The 20,354-nt window shown below is 41.2% G+C and overlaps 1 protein-coding gene and 1 non-coding gene across 3 annotated transcripts in view; both read left to right on the forward strand.

The window, feature by feature from the left end:
- Positions 1–1,313: 1,313 nt before the first annotated feature.
- Positions 1,314–1,387, forward strand: TRNAI-AAU (transfer RNA isoleucine (anticodon AAU)). Its single transcript has one exon. It is a non-coding gene; the product is annotated as a tRNA-Ile (tRNA).
- Positions 1,388–5,105: 3,718 nt separating this feature from the next.
- NAPG (NSF attachment protein gamma) overlaps positions 5,106–20,354 on the forward strand; it is a 57,942-nt gene continuing 42,693 nt past the window's right edge. For both annotated transcript variants that reach the window (XM_068126710.2, XM_068126711.2), the window contains exons 1-5: positions 5,106–5,292; positions 6,652–6,719; positions 10,359–10,443; positions 10,575–10,592; positions 15,031–15,061. In XM_068126710.2, coding sequence (XP_067982811.1) covers positions 5,237–5,292; positions 6,652–6,719; positions 10,359–10,443; positions 10,575–10,592; positions 15,031–15,061 — 258 coding nt within the window. In that variant the 5' untranslated portion in view covers positions 5,106–5,236. The remainder of the gene's footprint in view (positions 5,293–6,651; positions 6,720–10,358; positions 10,444–10,574; positions 10,593–15,030; positions 15,062–20,354) is intronic.

Here is a 20,354-nt window from a genome sequence, read left to right on the forward strand (position 1 = left end):
GTCTACATAGGCCAAAGGTCAACCACTTTTTTCAGATTTCTAAAATCCTCAATTTTCATCCGATTGACTTGAAATTTGAAAAGGATTTGCATGTCGGCGAACTGAATTCAACCACCAACTATTTTTGAGATCAGCATAAGCCAAAAGGTCAACATAGGTCAAAGATCAACAACAATTTCAAATTTCTTAAATCATCAATTTTCATCCGATTCACTTGAAATTTGAATGGGAGTTACATATCAGTTAACTGAATTCAACCAACATCTATTTTTGAGATCAGCATAGGGCAAAAGGTCAAAATAGGCCAAAGGTCAACCACTTTTTTCAAATTTCGAAAATCCTCAATTTTAATCCGATTGACTTGAAATTTGAATAGGATTTACATATTGGCAAAATGAATTCAACCACCAATTATTTGTGAGGTCAAAAGGATGCTCTACTGAGTGCCATTCTACTTTGTTCTGTTTTGCCAAGTGTCGCTCCATGAGTGATTTTTCATTTGTTTGTTTGTGAACATGATATCTCAAAAAGTTGTGGACGGATTCGGACGAAATTTGGCAGATATGTAGCCTTTGTGACATGGACGAAACGGTTAGATTTTGGTGAAGATCCGGATTCGGATTCGACTACTAGAATTTTAAAAGTCATTCTTCACCATTGGGAGATAGGGCCAAAAACGATCCACAGCAGGATATCTCAAAAAGTTGTGGACGGATTCGGACGAAATTTGGCAGATATGTAGCCTATGTGACATGGACGAAATGGTTAGATTTTGGTGAAGATCCGGATTCGGATTTGGCTACTAGAATTTTTAAAGTCATTCTTCACCATTGGGAGATCGGGCCAAAAACGATCCACAGCAGGATATCTCAAAAAGTTGTGGACGGATTTGGACCAAATTTGTTGGAAAGGTTATGTGTGTGACAACGAAGAATCGATTCAATTTTGGTGAAGATATGGATCCGGATCCAGCCAGTAGAATTTTTAAAGTGATTCTTCACCATTGAGTGATATGGCCAACCAGGTGGAGGTATGCTCTCGACTGAGTGCCGTTCTGGTTTTCAGAAGCGATTTAGGGAGCTGTTAGTTGCCTATACATCGCCTAAATAAATACAGGTATGTGTTAGAAGAACATGATGCATACCGAGAACAAGATCGTCTCTGCGAGAACGCTGCTAGTAGATTAAAAGGTTGTCAGCTTAGGAATTAATAAATACCGAAAGATAAACGCAAATAATCATTGCAGAACAATGAACGCATAATGTTTTAAATGAATATATATGAATCTTCTAAAAACAGTTTTCATCGTGAATGGCCGGTTAGCTCAGTTGGTTAGAGCGTGGTGCTAATAACGCCAAGGTCGCGGGTTCGATCCCCGTACGGGCCATCATCCACCTTTTTGGGGGGGATTTATCATTTATTTTGGGTTAGGCCCATCTTCTTTTTAAAATAGAATTGGGAAGGCTCTGAAGTGGCTTCAAAGCATGAGCTATTGCCTGTTGTATTGTGAAACAGGTTTTTTCCCCCCCACTGCACGCGAATTTTTACAATAATTAAACTGACCAGCAGGGGTCGCTAAGATTTGGTGATTGGAGGGCGCAGATTACAGAGTACGAGCTTTACTCCTCCTTTCACTTTACTCCTTTCACTGACTGATGAAACCATCAGTAACACGTTTATTCATATATTCCACTGCGAATACAATAAACAATCTCGTTCTTCTCAGACTGAACAAGCATTCTGAGTATTGCGCTGCAATACATGTCCACTACCAAAGTTCAAAGTGCCATAACTTTGTCAAAAATGATCGAATATGCAAATTTATGCACGGTTGATGATGGTTTTCAAACTTGATCTGAGGTATGCTGAGACACGTGTGTCACGCCTCGCCTCGTTGATAAGCCCCCAAGGTCGCTCAGTGGAGCGGCCTGCACGTATTGCACTGTGTGAATTATATATACATTACTAGGGCATGCCCGTACTATATATATATCTAAAATTATATCCCCCCCCCTCTATTTACATGAAATGGTTTAGTCCATTCGCAAAGCCAAAGCGAACGGCTTGCGAGTACGGTGACAATCCCCCCCCTCTATTTACATGAAATGGTTTGGTCCATTCGCAAAGCCAAAGCGAACGGCTTGCGAGTACGGTGACAATCCCCCCCCTCTATTTACATGAAATGGTTTGGTCCAAAGCGAACGGCTTGCGAGTACGGTAGAACCCCCCCCCCCCCCTCTATTTACATGAAATGGTTCGGTCCATTCGCAAAGCCAAAGCGAACGGCGAACGGCTAAATCGCCATAGCTCGGTAACTACTTGTCCGATTAATATGAAACCTTGAAAAGGCACATCCTCAGGTCCCCAGCAATATACCTGGCAAGTTTCAAGTATATCGGACCCGTGGTTGTCGAGAAACAGCGGTCACAGACATACACACACACATACACACACACATACACACACACACACAGAGATTACTGGAATTATAGATAGATAATATTACCAACTCACGGTCTGAGGTACTACTACTAGCGATTCAAGAGATATCCTTTTTTATTTATTTAATATTTCCGTTTAATTAACGATATCTGCCAAACCACGTGCCCTATCGCAAATTCCAAAAGGACATTTTAGTAGACTGACATGCTGAACAGATTTGTGAAGTTTCCCCTCGATTGGATCAAAAATGAGGGAGGGGCTCGGTTTTAAAGGTTCATGCTTAAAAACGTCATAACTCTGAAACCATCAGTAATTTATTATATTGTTCGGTTCACGATAAATGATCGATGTGTATATATATGTTGCTCGGCTTGGCTCCGCCCCTCCAGAAAGCGCGGGCTGTATCGCGCTGTTGACGTTCGCGAGACGAGGCTGAGGACGTGCGGCGCGGCTTGAGGAGAACTCCAGAATAAACAAGATATCCATTTAAAAAAAATATTTTCGTTTAATTTACGATATCTGCCAAACCACGTGCCCTATCGCAAATTCCAAAAGGACATTTTAGTAGATTGACATGCTGAACAGATCTGTGATGTTTCTCCTCGATTGGATCAAAAATGAGGGAGAGGCTTGGTTTTAAACGTTCATGCTTAAAAACGTCATAACTCTGAAACCATGTGACGCATGACGTCATGCTCGCTGACGTTTTTGTTCGTCATGGGTATGCGATTCTGCCTGCAAAGTTTGGCCTCGATCTGTTCAGCCGTTGCAGAGAAAAAGGGGTTTTCGTGTTTTCACGAAAAACAATATGGCGACCGAACCACGTGACCTGTGACGTCATAATTACCATTAAAATATTCTACAGACCGAGTCCATCATATGGTGAAGATTTTATCTCAATCGGTCCAATTATTGCAGATAAATTGGTTTTTAAAGGAAATTAAAACTTAAAATGGCACTGAGTAGTGTCCCAAAAATCCCAAATCCCAAAATCCCCAAAAAATCCCAAAGTTCAAAGTGCCATAACTTTGTTAGAAATGATCGAAACGTCGTGAAGTTCGAACTTGACCTGTAACTTATCATGAGGAAACCATGCGCCAAGTTTGAAATCATTAACATTAAGCGTTTAGGAAAAAAGTCCGGAAAACTGTTCTTTGCGCGACGGACTGACGGACTGACGGACTGACGGACTGACAGACGGAGGGACGGCGTGCAAACCCATAGTCCCCTCCGGTGTACACCGGTAGGGGACTAATAGCACTGAATGAATGTGGAGGGCGGTGTAGGAACGGTGCAGCGATTTTGTTTTAAATACAGGCATTTTGAGTATTGTGCTGCAATACATGTCCCCTACCGGCAGTCTGTCGTCCGGAAAACTGTTGGGGAAATTACCAAGGGTTGTTTACCCACAGGTTCTGAATCATTCCCAATCGCTAATTACCCCAGGATGGGCTCACCTGTGATTCGCACTCGGGACTTCGATTTATACACCTTGCAGACAGGTCAGCAGAAGCACGAGAAAATAAGTTGTTGATAAAGAACCTTTCGAGTCGCTAAATATCAGTAATTTATTATATTTTCCGGTTCACGATCAATGATCGATGTGTATATATATATATGTTGCTCGGCTTGGCTCCGCCCCTCCGGAAAGCGCGCGCTGTCTCACGCGTTTGACGTTCGCGAGACGAGGCTGAGGGCACGCGGTGCAGCTTGAGGAGAACTCTGGAATAAACAAAGTGCCATAACTTTGTCAAAAATGATCGAAACGTCGTGAATTTCGAACTTGATCTGTAACTTATCATGAGGAAACCATGCACCAAGTTTGAGATCATTAGCATTAAGAGTTTAGAAAAAAAGTCCGGAAAACTGTTCTTTGCGTGACAGACTGACAGACTGACAGACGGAGGGACGGAGTGCAAACCTATAGTCCCCTCGGGTGTACACCGGTAGGGGACTGATTGATAACTAACAAAAAATACACATATTTGTATCAGATGCAATGAGAGGTATGCGCGGTATGAGAAGAGTATGAGTTCAATCCATCGATTACACAGGCGTCTATGATGTGTCTTTGCAGACGTGTGAGGAAACATCTATATTATACATACATATATATATATATATAAGGGTTCAGTACCCATGATGCAGTGCGCGGACGCCATATTGGTTGGCAAGCTCAACAAATAGCTCTGCAAATCCTCTATAAAAAAGAATTCTCAGCTGCGGTTAGTTTGTAAACGACAATTGAACACAGATGTCAGCCACTTGGTTCATCATCTGAATGGGACTTTTTTTTTATCCCCTCCAGGTGCAGTGCAAATTGGATTTGTTGGGAATTGGTCAGGTCATACTCCAGGATGCAGTGCCCCCTGCTGTCAAGTGTCAACTTCCGGAGCAGAACGATCTTTCAAATGGACTGTTCAAATTACACACATTGAGCTCCTTATCCGGTCTGCGGGTGTTTATCCACACGGATTTCACTTGCATATTTATGTAAATTGAAATAAACAACTGCACCACGTTTATAAATATAACATGAGCAAACTGTTTTCAAAACACCTCATTTTTAAAGACACTTCTTATGTTATAAAATTTAAGGCAATCGTTATACAAAATAAATCCTATTTCGGCAAAACATGACAATTTCCGGTAATCGTGGCCAATGAAAACGCGTGGCGTGCGTCACGTGACGTGCTGCGGCTCACCCGAAGCTGGCGCACGTCATCGCCCGGTTACCGGTTCTTGTTCGGGTTCTATTTTCCGACGCACTTGTTCGCAGTGGGTCACAGAAGCCATGGCGGATAAGAAGATCACTGAGGCACTGGAGCATCTCGAGAAAGCAGAGAAATAGTAAGGAACCTGTCATGATTCGTTGTCATAAACCTCCGCCTTATTAAACCGAAGTGGCGCAATTTACTGTGATATGAGTTCGTTAGTGGGAACAACATTGTCAGGTTCTTGGTTGCTCTTCATGCAGGAGATGCAAGGAACGTAAACGCAGGAGGGAGCCATTAGGCCCGTTCATCTCATTATTTGATTACAAAGAAAGTGAAATAACACTGATCTGTCTTGCTGTAAGTAAACCAATAACACTGATATGTCTTGTAAGTGAATCAATAACACTGATCTGTCTTGCTGTAAGTGAACCAATAACACTGATCTGTCTTGCTGTAAGTGAACCAATAACACTGATATGTCTTGTAAGTGAATCAATAACACTGATCTGTCTTGCTGTAAGTGAACCAATAACACTGATCTGTCTTGTAAGTGAACCGATAACACTGATCTGTCTTGCTGTAAGTGAACCAATAGCACTGATATGTCTTGCTGTAAGTGAACCAATAACACTGATCTGTCTTGTAACTAAGTGAACCAATAACACTGATATGTCTTGCTGTAAGTGAACCAATAACACTGATCTGTCTTGTAAGTGAACCAATAACACTGATATGTCTTGCTGTAAGTGAACCAATAACACTGATCTGTCTTGCTGTAAGTGAACCAATAACACTGATATGTCTTGTAAGTGAACCAATAACAGTGATCTGTCTTGCTGTAAGTGAACCAATAACACTGATCTGTCTTGTAAGTGAAACTATAACACTGATCTCTCTTGTTGAAAGTGAACCAGTAACACTGGTCTGTATTGTAAGTGAACCAATAACACCGATCTATCTTGCAAGGGAACCAATAACACCGATCTGTCTTGTAAGTGAACCAATAACACTGCTTTGTTGTAAGTGAATCAATAACACTGCTTTGTTGTAAGTGAACCAATATGTAACACTGATCTGTTTTGTACATAAACCAATAACACTGCTCTCTTGTAAGTGAACCAACAACATTGCTCTCTTGTTAGTGAACCAATAACACCGATCTATCTTGCAAGTGAACCAATAACACCGATCTGTCTTGTAAGTGAACCAATAACACTGCTTTGTTGTAAGTGAATCAATAACACTGCTTTGTTGTAAGTGAACCAATATGTAACGCTGATCTGTCTTGTACGTAAACCAATAACACTGCTCTCTTGTTGAAAGTCAACCTGTCTTAACAGGATACATATTGTAAACTTGAACAGTTTTTGGTCATTTGGGAGCCAATCAATAAATCAGACTTTCCCATCGTTTATTTTGGGTCATGTGTCCACCTTTTCTTCAAATGTTTTCGAATTCCTTGATGTGTTTTTGTTGTGCTTGCCACACTCAGCTTGAAAACTGGATTGTTGAAGTGGAAACCAGATTATGACAGTGCGGCACCCGAGTTCAACAAAGCTGGTGGGTGTTGTACCATAATGGCACCATTTTCAGTAAGGTTGTTGTACCATCATGGCACCATTTTCAGTAAGGTTGTTGTACCATCATGGCACCATTTTCAGTAAGGTTGTTGTACCATCATGGCACCATTTTCAGTAAGGTTGTTGTACCATCATGGCACCATTTTCAGTAAGGTTGTTGTACCATCATGGCACCATTTTCAGTAAGGTTGTGGTTTTTAGTTTTGTCATCCTATTATTTGAAAGAGAACTGGTATGATTGCTCATATGTAGCATACCTGCTTTCGAGTTGTTGATTTTGGGTTTTATTCCTAATTTTCATGCAATTGCAAACGTGCACTGGTGCTATTCAGCCCACGTGTTGCATGCATCACAGCATATCCCTTTAGTATTAGTTGTGGAGGCCTTATAAGCCGGCTATCTAATCTGATAGCATGTAGATGTTGAAGAGGATCCCACAGATGTACCATCCGAAAAGAGTAAACTATTTTGTGCTGATGTAAGTGTTCAGTTCCTTCCCTGTCCTTCAGCTTCAGTTCCAAATCCCTGTCCTTACCTCTGCTGGCATACCAACAAGCTATGCGGAATATTTATTGCCTTGATACGACTTGGACGATGTCATCAGGTTGATCTCTGCAATAGCATTTAAAAGGCAGATTATAGAAATGTATTGCACACCGCTCCTTTCCTATTCCATCTCCAGGCGATCCATGACGTCATTGCAGGCACCGAAAAGGGCCCAGCAATGACGCACACTGAAAGGGAGTACTCGGTTTTCACTCCAGTTGTTTGTTTGTCCGGGCAATATCTCAGCCATCCTTTGAAACAGGAAGCTCAATTTCGGCACAATAGTGAGAAAGTGCTTTGACAAAAACGGTATTTTTTGTTTTTTGATTAATCAATTAATTGATTAGTTATTTAATTATTATCGATTAATTAAATACTTGTTTATTTCCTTTCTCATCTGGGAAATATCTCAGGCACCTTTTGAGCTAGGAAGCTGATATTTCGACATGACAATAACCAAGTGATTTGGCTGTAAAAGCTATTTTTGATGAATTGATTCATCAATTAATCGATTAATTATTTAATTATTCAATTAATCACTTAATTCATTTTTAAAAATTTTAAGTTACAGATTCGGATGAAATGGTGGTGGTTTCGGTATTCAATTAGCCAATTGATTAATTATTTAATCATTATTATTTATTTATTTTAATTATTAATTATTTATTTATTTTATTTCTCATCTGGGCAATATCTCAGGCACCTTTTGAGCTAGGAAGCTAATATTTGGACACGATAGTGACCAAGGGATGTGGCTATAAAGGATATTTTTGATTTATTGATTAATCAATTAATCGATTCATTATTTATTGATTCATCAATTAATTATTTAATTTTTCCGATTAATGACACTTGATTTTCAAAAAGTTATAGCTTCGAATGAAGCACTGTTGGTTTGGGTATATGTACTCCATCCAAGGGACGGCCAATTGATTAAGAAAATACTTTATGATTACTATTTATTGATTTTAATTATGCAATTAATTAATCAATATTGTACACCTCTCCTCCCAATACAGTCTCTATGCGCTGCATGGCGGTATTGCCGAGTGCCTGAGGTGCCCCCGCAATGCCGCGCTAGAGGATGTTATTTATTTATTTGGCATGGGGGCAGTGTACTTTGAATGTATCTGTACTTGTTTTAATTTTGTTTTTTTTGTGCGCAGCACAAGAGGCTGTGGGGGAGCATCATTGGCTGAGGGCACTGTTGTGCCACTGATGCAGTGCCCTCTGTAGGTTAGAGCAGGAATTTGTAATTTGTTCAGGGTGCTGGCGACAGCTTGCTTTCTCTTCGCTGAGGACACCACAGGGTCTTTAACGTCCACCAGCTAATGCCGAGGCAGGACAGCACACCCATTGATGAATCGCCCTGCCTGTTAAACACCTAGATGACAGTTTATAGCAAGGCTGGGATTCAAATCCAGGCAAGACAGCTTAGAGGCGAGTGTGCGTACCTGTCGGGCATCCTGCCAGCTCAGTGTTTTAATGCGTATAAAGTACAAACATTTTAAATGTTTTTTAAAAAGTTATCAGTGTTATTTATTTGCCTTCGCTTTGTTAGCTTTCTCAAGCTAAATTTGTGTTAAATCCTCAACACCTTGTGAATATGTGACTTCATGTTTAGTATTGAAATTGATCTCTGATTTGTGATCAACTGTCTTATGTGGCCAAATTAGTTTGCCAGTCACTGCATTAGAAAGGTTTTCCTGAACTTTTTTTATACGAGATCAGGCTCATGAAAGAACGACGTCACATGACAGTAAAATGGCAATGAACTGACAATGGGGTAACATATAAAAGGGTTGGTTAGGTATGGTTAATGGGATAGAAAAATTGTCAGTAGGGAAGGGGGATGATTTTATTGGTGGTGGTGCTTGAAGCCCTGAAGGGCGGAGTGCAGTTGTACCTCATCCAGAAGGCAGTTTCACTAATGGGAGAAAGGAGTGTTGGGAGTAAAGAAGGGTCAGAAAAGTGAGAGAGCTGAGGGAGTAAGAGTGGAGTAGTGGTGGTAATTCCCAGGGACGTCCAGACCTGTCTGCATCGTCATCAGTCATCGTGTGAGAATGCAAATAATGTTGAGAGCTTGAGGTCCCACCGATTCCAAGAGATACAGATGTGATGCAGGGACACCAACCCATAAGAGGTAGCATTACTCCATTGAACTATGGATAATGATATTGGTGGACTATGGTTAGTTCTAATCTTTTCATGGAATGACGGAGGATTCCCAAAGTGCGACTGCCAAATTTGGAAGCCAACTTAGCGATATAATAACCATTTCTTTCACGCCATGATGCGCATAGGGCTGCCGAGGCAGTTTCATTGGCTAAGGAGTACAATTTTGTAAGAGTCGCCACTCTGACACAGGATACTCAAATGGCATTTTCCCCCCAGTATAAGGAACCACCTTTTGAAGCCATTTTTCCCTGCAGAGCAGGGGTTGGCCTTTTTCGGGCACCTTGGTCCCCTTTTTGAAGCAATGTTTTATGGCCGGATGCCCTTCCTGCCGCCAACCCTGTTGGTCGCCCCTTGTGACACACAAGGAATTACCAGTGAACTGGTACTCAATTTGCGGACCTCGGAAGGATGACAGGCTGAGTCAACCCCCCCTGGTGTTAATTCAGCGATCGACCGGGATTCGAACCCAGGATCCCAAGCCGGTACCCTAACCGCTAAGCCAACACCAGGCTTGTTGTACTACTATGTTATATCATTATTGTCTTGATATGATCCTCATTATATGCTCCTATAACTTGGTTACAAATAATTCAGTGTGATGGCACTTATTTTGCTGACCTTGCATGGATGACAGGCTGAGCCAAGTCCAACTCACCTGGTGTTATTTCAACAGCATGACAGGGGTTCAAACTCAAGACCCTAAGATCTTAAGCCAGCCACCTTAACCGTTAAGCCAAAACCAGAAAATCCATTCATTTCACCAAGAATTACATACAATTGTATATATCTGTTGGATTCATCTGCTTTTTTAGGGGAATGATATGAAAATGATGATAATTTTCATGGACATTTTTATTTGTTGCTGTGCGTTCTTCCCCATACCCTACAACCCCAGCGGTGGCGTTCAAAAATGCACGCCAACTGGATCAGGCCAAGGAGGCATACCTGCAGGAAGCTGAGGCTCACCGACATACCCGGGCGTATCCTCATTTCCTGGAGCTCCGTTTAGAGCCAGAGGATTCTCGAGAATCGGGATAACTGCAGGAGGCAAAAAAATACTAAGGAATTTGATTTTATGTACTCTGTTGTTCCTTGACCTCTCTACCTTCAGCTTATTCCACGCTGCCAAGTAAGTACATATTTTCGTATTTGAGGAGTGACCTCAACACAGCCTGCCGGTTTCTGTATTTTAAGACTCAAAATAACTTTCACTATTAGAGCAAGGATTTTGTCGGGCCTTGTTGCGCTTGCAAATTGGGGTGCCTTGTGCTATCCTAGCCAGGGGGGACATGAGGAACTCGCTGAGCAATTGTGATTCATGTGGTACAGGATGTGCTTATGCATTGTTTTAATAACTTTTGTATAAATGGCCGATTAGTTTACAAAACCTGAACTTTATAATAATTATATTACATTGAGGTAACAATGACATTATTTGGCTGTTGTCATGTATGTGATGAGTGATTAGGTGGTGCTCATTGTGCATTGTTTCGCAAGTGTTTTCTTTTTTTTTGATCTATGTGTTAATTTTCTGATTTCTGATTCTTACTTTAGAGAAGCATAAAATAGTGCCCTGTGGTGTTTATAAAGTAGTGCATTTGCAATTTTGGCCTGGGTCACCATTGCTATTGAAAGCGAGGAGGAATGCCCACATCTGGGTCAGTCATAGCAAAAGGATGTACAGGCAGTCCTCTCTTAACGTTGTAGTTACGTTCTTGAAAAGTGCGACTTTAACGAAACTACTTTAAGCGAATCCAATTTCCCCATAAGAATTTATGTAAATAGGGGGGGATAGGTTCCCGATACTTTTTGTTTTTTCACCAGGCACAAAGCATTTGATGTTTAATAAGTTTACTACAAAAAGTAAACTATGTACTGTACTCACCGATGATAATGAAGCTTGTTTGAGGAGGTGGAGTCACTGAGATGATGAAGAGGCAGAATCGTCCACCTCTCCCTCAGATTATTCCTTCAGATATTTTTGTTGGGGATATTATTCATTATTACGCAAATTAGCACGTCTCTTGTAACGCTCGAACCAGCCTCGGCATGCAATGAAATTTATTTTTGAGAAATTTCACCTTCACTCTTCAAATCGTCAAACAAACTCTTTGCTTTCACTTGAATCCCAAGGAATGTCATGGGAATATTTCTCTGATTCTGGTCAACAATCCAAACCGAGAGGAGCTGCTCCATCTTCTCCATCAAACTACTTCTGCTCCTACTAATCTTCGTAGCATGAATGGGTGTCACAGCTTGAGCACTCGCATGAATCTTATCTGCATTCTTGCAAATTGTACGGACTGTAGTGTGCGGAAGCCTAAGCATCAGGCCAATGTCCACGGCTCGGTCTCCTCCATCAAAAACCGCCTTAATACATCGAGTTTTGTGTTTAAGCTAATGCTTTTTCTGCTTTTCGTTGCACTACACTCACTTGCTGTAAGCTTTGGACCAATCACACTAGTAATTTAGCATAATAAAAAAGTTTGTAGATGCCAAATTCACGACGTAAGAACGCCGCACAGCAAAGTACAGTAGCTACTGTTCCTGACACTTTTACGATGTGTGGCAAAATAGGTTTCCCGACACTTTACGATGCGTGGCAAAGTAGGTTTCCCGACACTTTATGATGCGTGGCAAAGTAGGTTTCCCAACACTTTACAATGTGTGGCAAAGTAAGTTCCCGACACTTTACAATGTGTGGCAAAGTAAGTTCCCGACACTTTACAATGTGTGGCAAAGTAAGTTCCCGACACTTCACAATGTGTGGTAAAGTAAGTTCCCGACACTTTATAATGTGTGGCAAAGTAAGTTCCCAACACTTTACAATGTGTGGCAAAGTAAGTTCCCGACACTTTACAATGTGTGGCAAAGTAAGCTCCCGGCACTTTACAATGTGTGGCAAAGTAAGTTCCTGACACTTTACAATGTGTGGCAAAGTAAGTTCCCGACACTTTACAATGTGTGGCAAAGTAAGTTCCCGACACTTTACAATGTGTGGCAAAGTAAGTTCCCAACACTTTGCAAAGTGTGGCAAAGTAAGTTCCCGACACTTTACAATGTGTGGCAAAGTAAGCTCCCGACACTTTACAATGTGTGGCAAAGTAAGTTCCCGACACTTTACAATGTGTGGCAAAGTAAGTTCCCAACACTTTGCAATGTGTGGCAAAGTAAGTTCCCGACACTTTACAATGTGTGGCAAAGTAAGTTCCCGACACTTTACAATGTGTGGCAAAGTAAGTTCCCGACACTTTACGATGCAGTACTATAATATGTATGGGTAGACGCCGTTATAACGAATAATAGCATGATGTTAAACGAAAACGTGCGCTAATTAATCTGCAACTTAATAATGAAACGACTTAATGCAGTACGACGTTAAGCGGGGGTTGCCTGTATTTCTCATCTGTGTCAAAACGACCATAGTATTGAAAGAAGGTGCTGCTGCACACAAACTATGTCAATAATTAGGTGTCCAACATGAAACAAAATGGGAGTACACACACACACACACACACACACACACACACACACACACACACACACACACGGCTCTGCTCTCAGGATGCAAAAAACTATTGTCAAAACAACTTTACACACAATGGCACAACAAAGTATGCAAAGTGATTCATTTGCATATCTGCAAAAAATTTAAACATCCCAGTACCAGAAAACTCAGAGAAACGCGAGCCATGAGCAGTCATTGAAACGAGGACGTCATGCTGCTCACGTACGACCTGATGATTCCATCGAGCGTGAACATAGAAAACAAAGCATTGCACCCGGACATTGTACTCGGGAACAAAAAGGAAAAGGCAGCATTGATGATTGAGATATCAGTATCCAGCGATTTTGGCATAAACAACACAGAAATCAAGAAAATGACCAAATACCTGGACCTCAAAAATGCAGTCAAGAGATCTTGGAAGCTGAAGAGCATCGAAATTGTACCAGTTATAATTGGAGCAACAGGATTGATGAAGAAGAACCTCACTGAGATTTTAAAAACCATCCCCGGGAATATTACCACGAATGAACTACAACTGGAGGCAATCTGAGGCTGGATGATGATCCTGAAAAGGTCCCTTGGAACAAAACTCTGAAAAAGTTGAACAGCTTGGTCCATAAACCTTGATCCCTTACCGAAGTGGAGATGGATACTTTGGGTCCTGGGAGGACTCCATTTCACCTCCTGAAACCCGCAAATGGAGACAAGAACCTGGTAGATATCGAGCTCCATTATAACAGCAAAACACACACTAGGACTAAAGTGAGACAAAGCCTGAATTAAAGCTGAAAATGCATCACCTTACCACCATAAACACACAAATTTGTTGGAGTGCTAGAATGAGTAAGACGTTCCAGCCTCGGTGACGTAATGGTTCCTTGCTTGGCAATCGGCATTTAAAAAGGATAGAGTACGGACAAACAACCGTAGGTTGGTGATAACTAGGCTTTGATGGGCCTAATGGCCTCTTCCTACATTCAAATTCCTTGTAAGGGCACTCGTATTACTGTGCGTGTTCGTCTTTATTTGGATAAATCGAAAGTAAGTAAAACCCCATTTATGTTTTTTTTTGTAAAAAAAAAATTGTATACTTAGTCAAGTCGAGTACTGTACTTACAAAAATTTGAACGCCGTATGTCGGACTAAAATGGACTATTGCCTCATCGTGCGTTAACGACGTATCGAAACGACACAAATAGACTCGACGCAAATTGGCGATTTACTGTATCTTTACTTCTAAATACCTATTCATGATGCCCAAAAGAGTGGATATTGGTTATAATAAGCAGTGAGCAAGATGTCATGATTTCAACAAGCTTTATTCATACGACTACTCGACCGGTCAAAGCACCGTAGTGGTGCCATAGTTTGTCAATGTTACATTGTCATCTCGGATGTGCTTCATAAAGTTACCTTTTTATGACGTTTTAGACAAGGCTGCACTACCAGCTTTGATGCTCCACTACAATGAGAGCCTTATGCCCACAATCATGACAACACACCTTGCTATACTGCAGTGTCTGTGAGGAATTGTTTCGAGGAGAACATCATTAAACGCCTGCAGTGGCCACTTCATATTGCTGATTTTAAATCAATCAAATCACTCTGGATTTCTTGGAGACTCGAGTTAACACATCACGATCCAACACTAAAATCGTGCGTGTTCTCCAGGAATAACGCATTGTTTGGTAGACCTCATATCTACCAGAAATTGGTGGAATACACATTCTTAGCGATGAGTTTAAGCTGAGCTTGTTGCCACGGTCAGGCCACCACCCCGTCAGAAACCAATAAACATTTGTGAATGAATGACTTGCATATTTCTTTAATGTGCTAATAATTTTGCTAATATATTGTCTGCGGATTGTATAACATATGATTGAGGCTACAATGAAAGTCTGTAATACAACAGTGATTACAGTTATGAATATGATAATGGTACAGCTGCTCATTCCACATGGCTGGCGGTTGTGTCGTGCGATGTGTTGTGCGATTTTCATGTTTGACTGAAAATATGTAATTGTTGTTCTTTTTTAAAATTATGTTTTTGGGAGTGCAGGGCATACGAGCAGGCAGGCATGATGCTTAAGGTAGGCGATCACGGCCCACTCGCTCAACACACGTGCCCTTTCTTGCCTATTAGTTCATTTCATATTGACTTCCTGTGCTGTCTGATGTTCATATTAGCAGAATAACATGAATTTGAATCCTATGCTGCAGTTATTTTTAAGCTGGCTGTCCAGCATACTTGCAGATGTTATATATCATGATCGCTTTCTATTTGACTTGGCTCAGCAGGCAGGACAGTGGTTTTCTGTTTCATCCCGTTTTTTGGTTCACTTCATCTATCTATAATTCCAGTAATCTCTGTCTGTCTGTCTGTACGTCTGTACGTTTGTTTGTTTGTCTGTGACCGCTGTTTCTCGACAACCACGGGTCCGATATACTTTTCACTTGCCAGGTATATTGCTGGGGACCCGAGGATGTGCCTTTTCAAGGTTTCATATTAATCGGACAATTACTTACCGAGCTATGTCCAAAAAACGATTCAACCAATCAGAGAGCAGCGAACGATCGCGTGTGCCGAACGTGGCGGGCACACTCTGCCTCGGATGGCACATTTGAGAGCGTATTCATTTATTTCACGTTTGCAAACTATGTTGGCGTTAAACTATGTTTTACAACTAATAAAAACGAATTTGCGATTCATTCGCTTTCCTGCGCGTTTGTGCACGCGATGGCGATTTCTTTACCAAACTCCGGAAGCCGTTCGCTTTGGACCAAACCATTGCATGTAAATAGAGGGGGGGGATTGTCACCACTCGCAAGCCGTTCGCTTTGGACCAAACCATTTCATGTAAATAGAGGGGGGGGGATATAATTTTAGATATATATATAGTACGGGCATGCCCTAGTTTGTATCCAATTGTATTAAATGGTGGAACCCAATGCTGTCTTTTTTTTTGGAATAACTGGTTTAATTTATATGTATGTATGTATATACTTGTTTATATTAAAGGAGCCATGCCCGTGCATGTGCAATGCTTTTTCACTCCCACGCAGAAAGAAATATTTGAACTTGCCTTTGTCTGGGATTGAATCGCATCTGCTAGCTTATGAGTCAGCACTTTAACCACTTCTGCTTCTTTTGTATGCAGCACAAGTATGCGGGGTAGCATCATTGGCTGAGGGCGTTGATGTGCAGCTGACGCAATGTCCTCTGTAGGTTATGGCAGGAATGTGGAATTTGGCCTGGGTGTCGGCGATAGCTCACCTACTCTTCACGAAGGACACCGTGGGATGTATAACGTTCACCAATCAATGACGGGACGCCCAACTTAATGTCAATATGAGGGCCGGGACACACATTGATGAATCACCCTGCCTGTGAAACACAGGGATAACAGTTTATAGCTGGGCGGTGATTCAAACCCAGGCAAGACAGCTTAGAGGGGAGTGTGCTTCCCTCCAGGCTATCTTGCCAGCCATACTTTAACCACTTGGCCATGGTGACTTTTACATGGTAATCATCGATTTTTTACATTATTTTTATTGTTAATATCGGTTTTTTTATTATTATAAAGAGCCCATCCTTATGGACGGGACAAAATGCTTGCAGGACTTGGAGCGCTATTGTTAACAAACACACAAAAAACTAGAACGGCACTCAGTTGAGCACATACCTTCACCAGGCTGAACAGTTTACGTTTTGTATCCAACTGATAGGCCCGATCTGCCAATCGACCTTAAACAAAATCTAATCCACTTGTTCATGTCACCTACCCATCTCATTCCCCAAGGTTTGTCATTTTTTTAATTTTTATTTTATACTGAATCGAGGCTCGTGATTGTCATAATCCGTCCACAACATTTTGAGATATTCTGCTATATAATCGTTTTTGGCCCCATCTCTCAATGGTGAAGAATCACTTAAAATTTTATATTATTTGGATCCGGATCCAGATCTTCACCAAAATCAAATCGATTTGTTGTTGTAACACATCCAGCCTGCCCACCAAATTCCATCCAAATCCGTCCATAACTTTGAGATATCCTGCTCACAGACAGACATCCGGATCTCCATCCGGACCTTAACAAAAATCTAATCTGCTTGTCCTGTCACCTACCAAACTCATTCACCAAGTTTTGTCATAATCCGTCCACAACTTTTTGAAATATCGTGCTATACGTATATCATTTTTTCCCTATCTATCAATGGTGAAGAATCACTTTGAAAATGAGAACGTTTTCGTACCCTGATCCGGATCTGGATCTTCACTAAAATCGAATCAATTCGTCCTTGTTGAACACCCATGCTGTCCACCAAATTTCGTTTGAATCCATCCAAAATCTTTTTTGAGATATCCGCTCAGACTGACAGACAAACAAACAATGGTGAAAACGTGACCCCTGTCCACCTTCAGTGGTGGAGGTGACAAAAAGTCTCTTTGTGAATTATCTATATAGAATGGTGCAAGTGTTTGCATGTATGTATGCCATTCTCTACTCATTTGTTGGGCAGCTGGCCTAACGCAACCCACAATTTTATCTTGAAAAAAGATCATATGCCCACCCTTTTTGTGAGGCTTAAGTAAGACATCTTTGGAAGTGTCATATTCACAATTGCCATACTCTCCCTCTAAGTTTTCCGTTCAGTATAAAACAACATAAGCGACTGTTAAAAGCATCATCAAATATCAAAAGGTTGGAGCCAATTGGTGTTATGGGACTTATGAAGGCGACAGTACGTATAGGCCTCAGGCTTCAGGAAGCCTAAAGTGCAATTGGGATTATCCGAGTGATGTAATCATTTTGTATTATATATGCACATAAGCAGTAGGCATGTTTTTGCTCCATCCAAATCTGTTCATAACTTTTTTGAGATACCGTGCTATATACAGTCACGTGAAAAAGTAAGTACTCCCCATGTAAAGTTTTGACTTTTTCAACATATTTCAACATACAGTTATTTGATCTTCATTTCAACAGTATTGATAGATAAAGGTGATATAATATAACAAATATCATGAAACATTTACATTTTGTAGTCCATTGTATAATTTAAATAAACATAAATGCAAATTTTGCATGTGGAAAAAGTAAGTACACCCCTACATTTATCACTACTTCAAATACCTAAAATTAGAATCAGGTGCACCAGCTCAGGTGCAAATGATTAGAACATCGTTAGAGAGGATCTTGGAGGAACCTGTCTTATTTAAACACCAGACATTTAGTTTGGTTTGCTCTTTGTTGTTTTCAGTGTGTGGCGTCACCATGCCTAGATCAAAAGAGCTCTCTGAGGCCTTCAGAAAGAAGGATAGAGACGCCTACGAGTCTGGGAAGGGATTTAAAAAGATCTCCAAATAACTTGAAATCAATCATTCGACTGTCCGGAAGATCATCTACAAGTGGAGAAGATTCCAAACAACTGCCAACTTGTTCAGGCCAGGCCGCGCCAGCAAGTTCAGCCCGAGAGCAGACCGCAAGATGCTGAAAGAAGTCTCTAAGAACCCCAGAATGTCATCACGGGACCTACAGGTAGCTCTTGCCACTGTTGATGTCAAAGTGCACGAGTCTACCATTAGAAAGAGGCTGCACAAATTTGATCTACATGGGAGGTGTGCCAGGAGGAAACCTTTGCTGTCCAGAAAGAACATCAGCGCAAGACTAAAGTTTGCCAATGAACACCTCGGTAAAGAACAGCACTTCTGGAACAATGTGCTCTGGACAGATGAGTCAAAGGTAGAGCTATTTGGCAACAGTACCAGAAGACATGTTTGGCGAAAACCAAAGACAGCATTTGACCACAAGAACCTGATACCAACTGTAAAGCATGGTGGTGGAAATATTATGTTTTGGGGCAGCTTTGCTGCATCAGGGCCTGGGCAGCTCACCATCATATAATCCGCTATGAATTCTTCATTGTACCAGAGGGTGATTGAGGATAATGTGAGGCCATCTGTCGGAAAGTTGAAGCTCACCCGAAGGTGGACCTTGCAACATGACAATGACCCTAAACATACCAGTAAATCCACCAAGGAATGGCTGAAAAGAAAGAAATGGATGGTTCTGGAATTGCCAAGTCAAAGCCCGGATCTAAATCCCATCGAGATGTTGTGGGGGGATTTCAAACGAGCTGTGCATGCAAGAAACCCCTCAAACATCACACAACTGAAAAAATTCTGCATGGAGGAGTGGGCAAAAATTTATCCCAGTCGATGTCAGAGACTGGTAGACAGTTATAAGAAACGCCTACTTGAGTTTGTTTCTGCCAAAGGGGGCAATACCACCTATTAGAGCCAAGGGTATACTTACTTTTTCCACATGTGAAATTTGCATTTATGTTTATTTAAATTATACAATGGACTACAAAATGTAAATGTTTCATGATATTTGTTATATTATATCACCTTTATCTGTCAATATTGTTGAAATGAAGATCAAATAGCTGTATGTTGAAATATGTTGAAAAAGTCAAAACTTTACATGGGGTGTACTTACTTTTTCACATGACTGTAAGCTTTGTCCCTATCTTTCAATGGTGAAGAATGACTTTAAAATTATATTATCCAGATCCGGATCCAGTTCTTCACCAAAATCTAAAAAATGAAAAGAAAAAAGTCACGTAACCTGGGTTATTTTTTATTATTTTTTTGTGAGCAATCGAGGCAGCTGTCTGTTGCCTATACACGCTCCAAAATAAAGGGAAGTGTCAGAAGAGCGTGTTGCATGCTTGCAATAAGATCGGCCATAGGGAGGGTTCTCTGTGAAGTGAAAATCAACTGATGTCAACAACAAACTCGAATAGTGAGCTTTAATTCACTTGAATGCAGCAACATCTATATGAAAGAACAAGGCACTAATACGCAAGCATTCTCAGTCACTTTAAGGCAGTGTCAGATATAAGGCATCCTAATAGTCATTCTCACCAACTTGTAGCCAAGACAATTGCAAAGTAACCCATGCCCCTTCAACCGGTGCTTCTATAAGCAGCGGTGGATAAAGAATGAACTGCATCTTTAATCAGCGCGCGGGAGGAGCGAGTACTGCACGAAGATATTATCCATAGTTTCACATCATTTCACCCACCAGTTAAGTTTCAGCTAGCATGCTTATCTAGAGATATAAAGGTATAAAATATGTAAAAAAAACATTCCTACAGCTTCTAGTTAGCATATCCCAGGGATTAACTTACTCCCCCACCCCCCAAACACTGCGGTTTGTGAAGGGATTCCCTACATCCCCAAGCGCTGCAGTTTGCGACACCTTCCCCCAGCACGAGTTTGGTAGTTAACAGGCCCGCACTCGGAGGCTGTAGAGCGAGGCGAATCCGAAGCCCCCTCATCAGAATTCCCCAACGGCCCGGGAGATGCGTCTCCA

This window comes from Myxine glutinosa, chromosome 10 (genome assembly GCF_964187855.1).
Source record: "Myxine glutinosa chromosome 10, kmMyxGlut1.1, whole genome shotgun sequence".
In the NCBI taxonomy this organism is placed as follows: Eukaryota; Metazoa; Chordata; class Myxini; order Myxiniformes; family Myxinidae; genus Myxine; species Myxine glutinosa.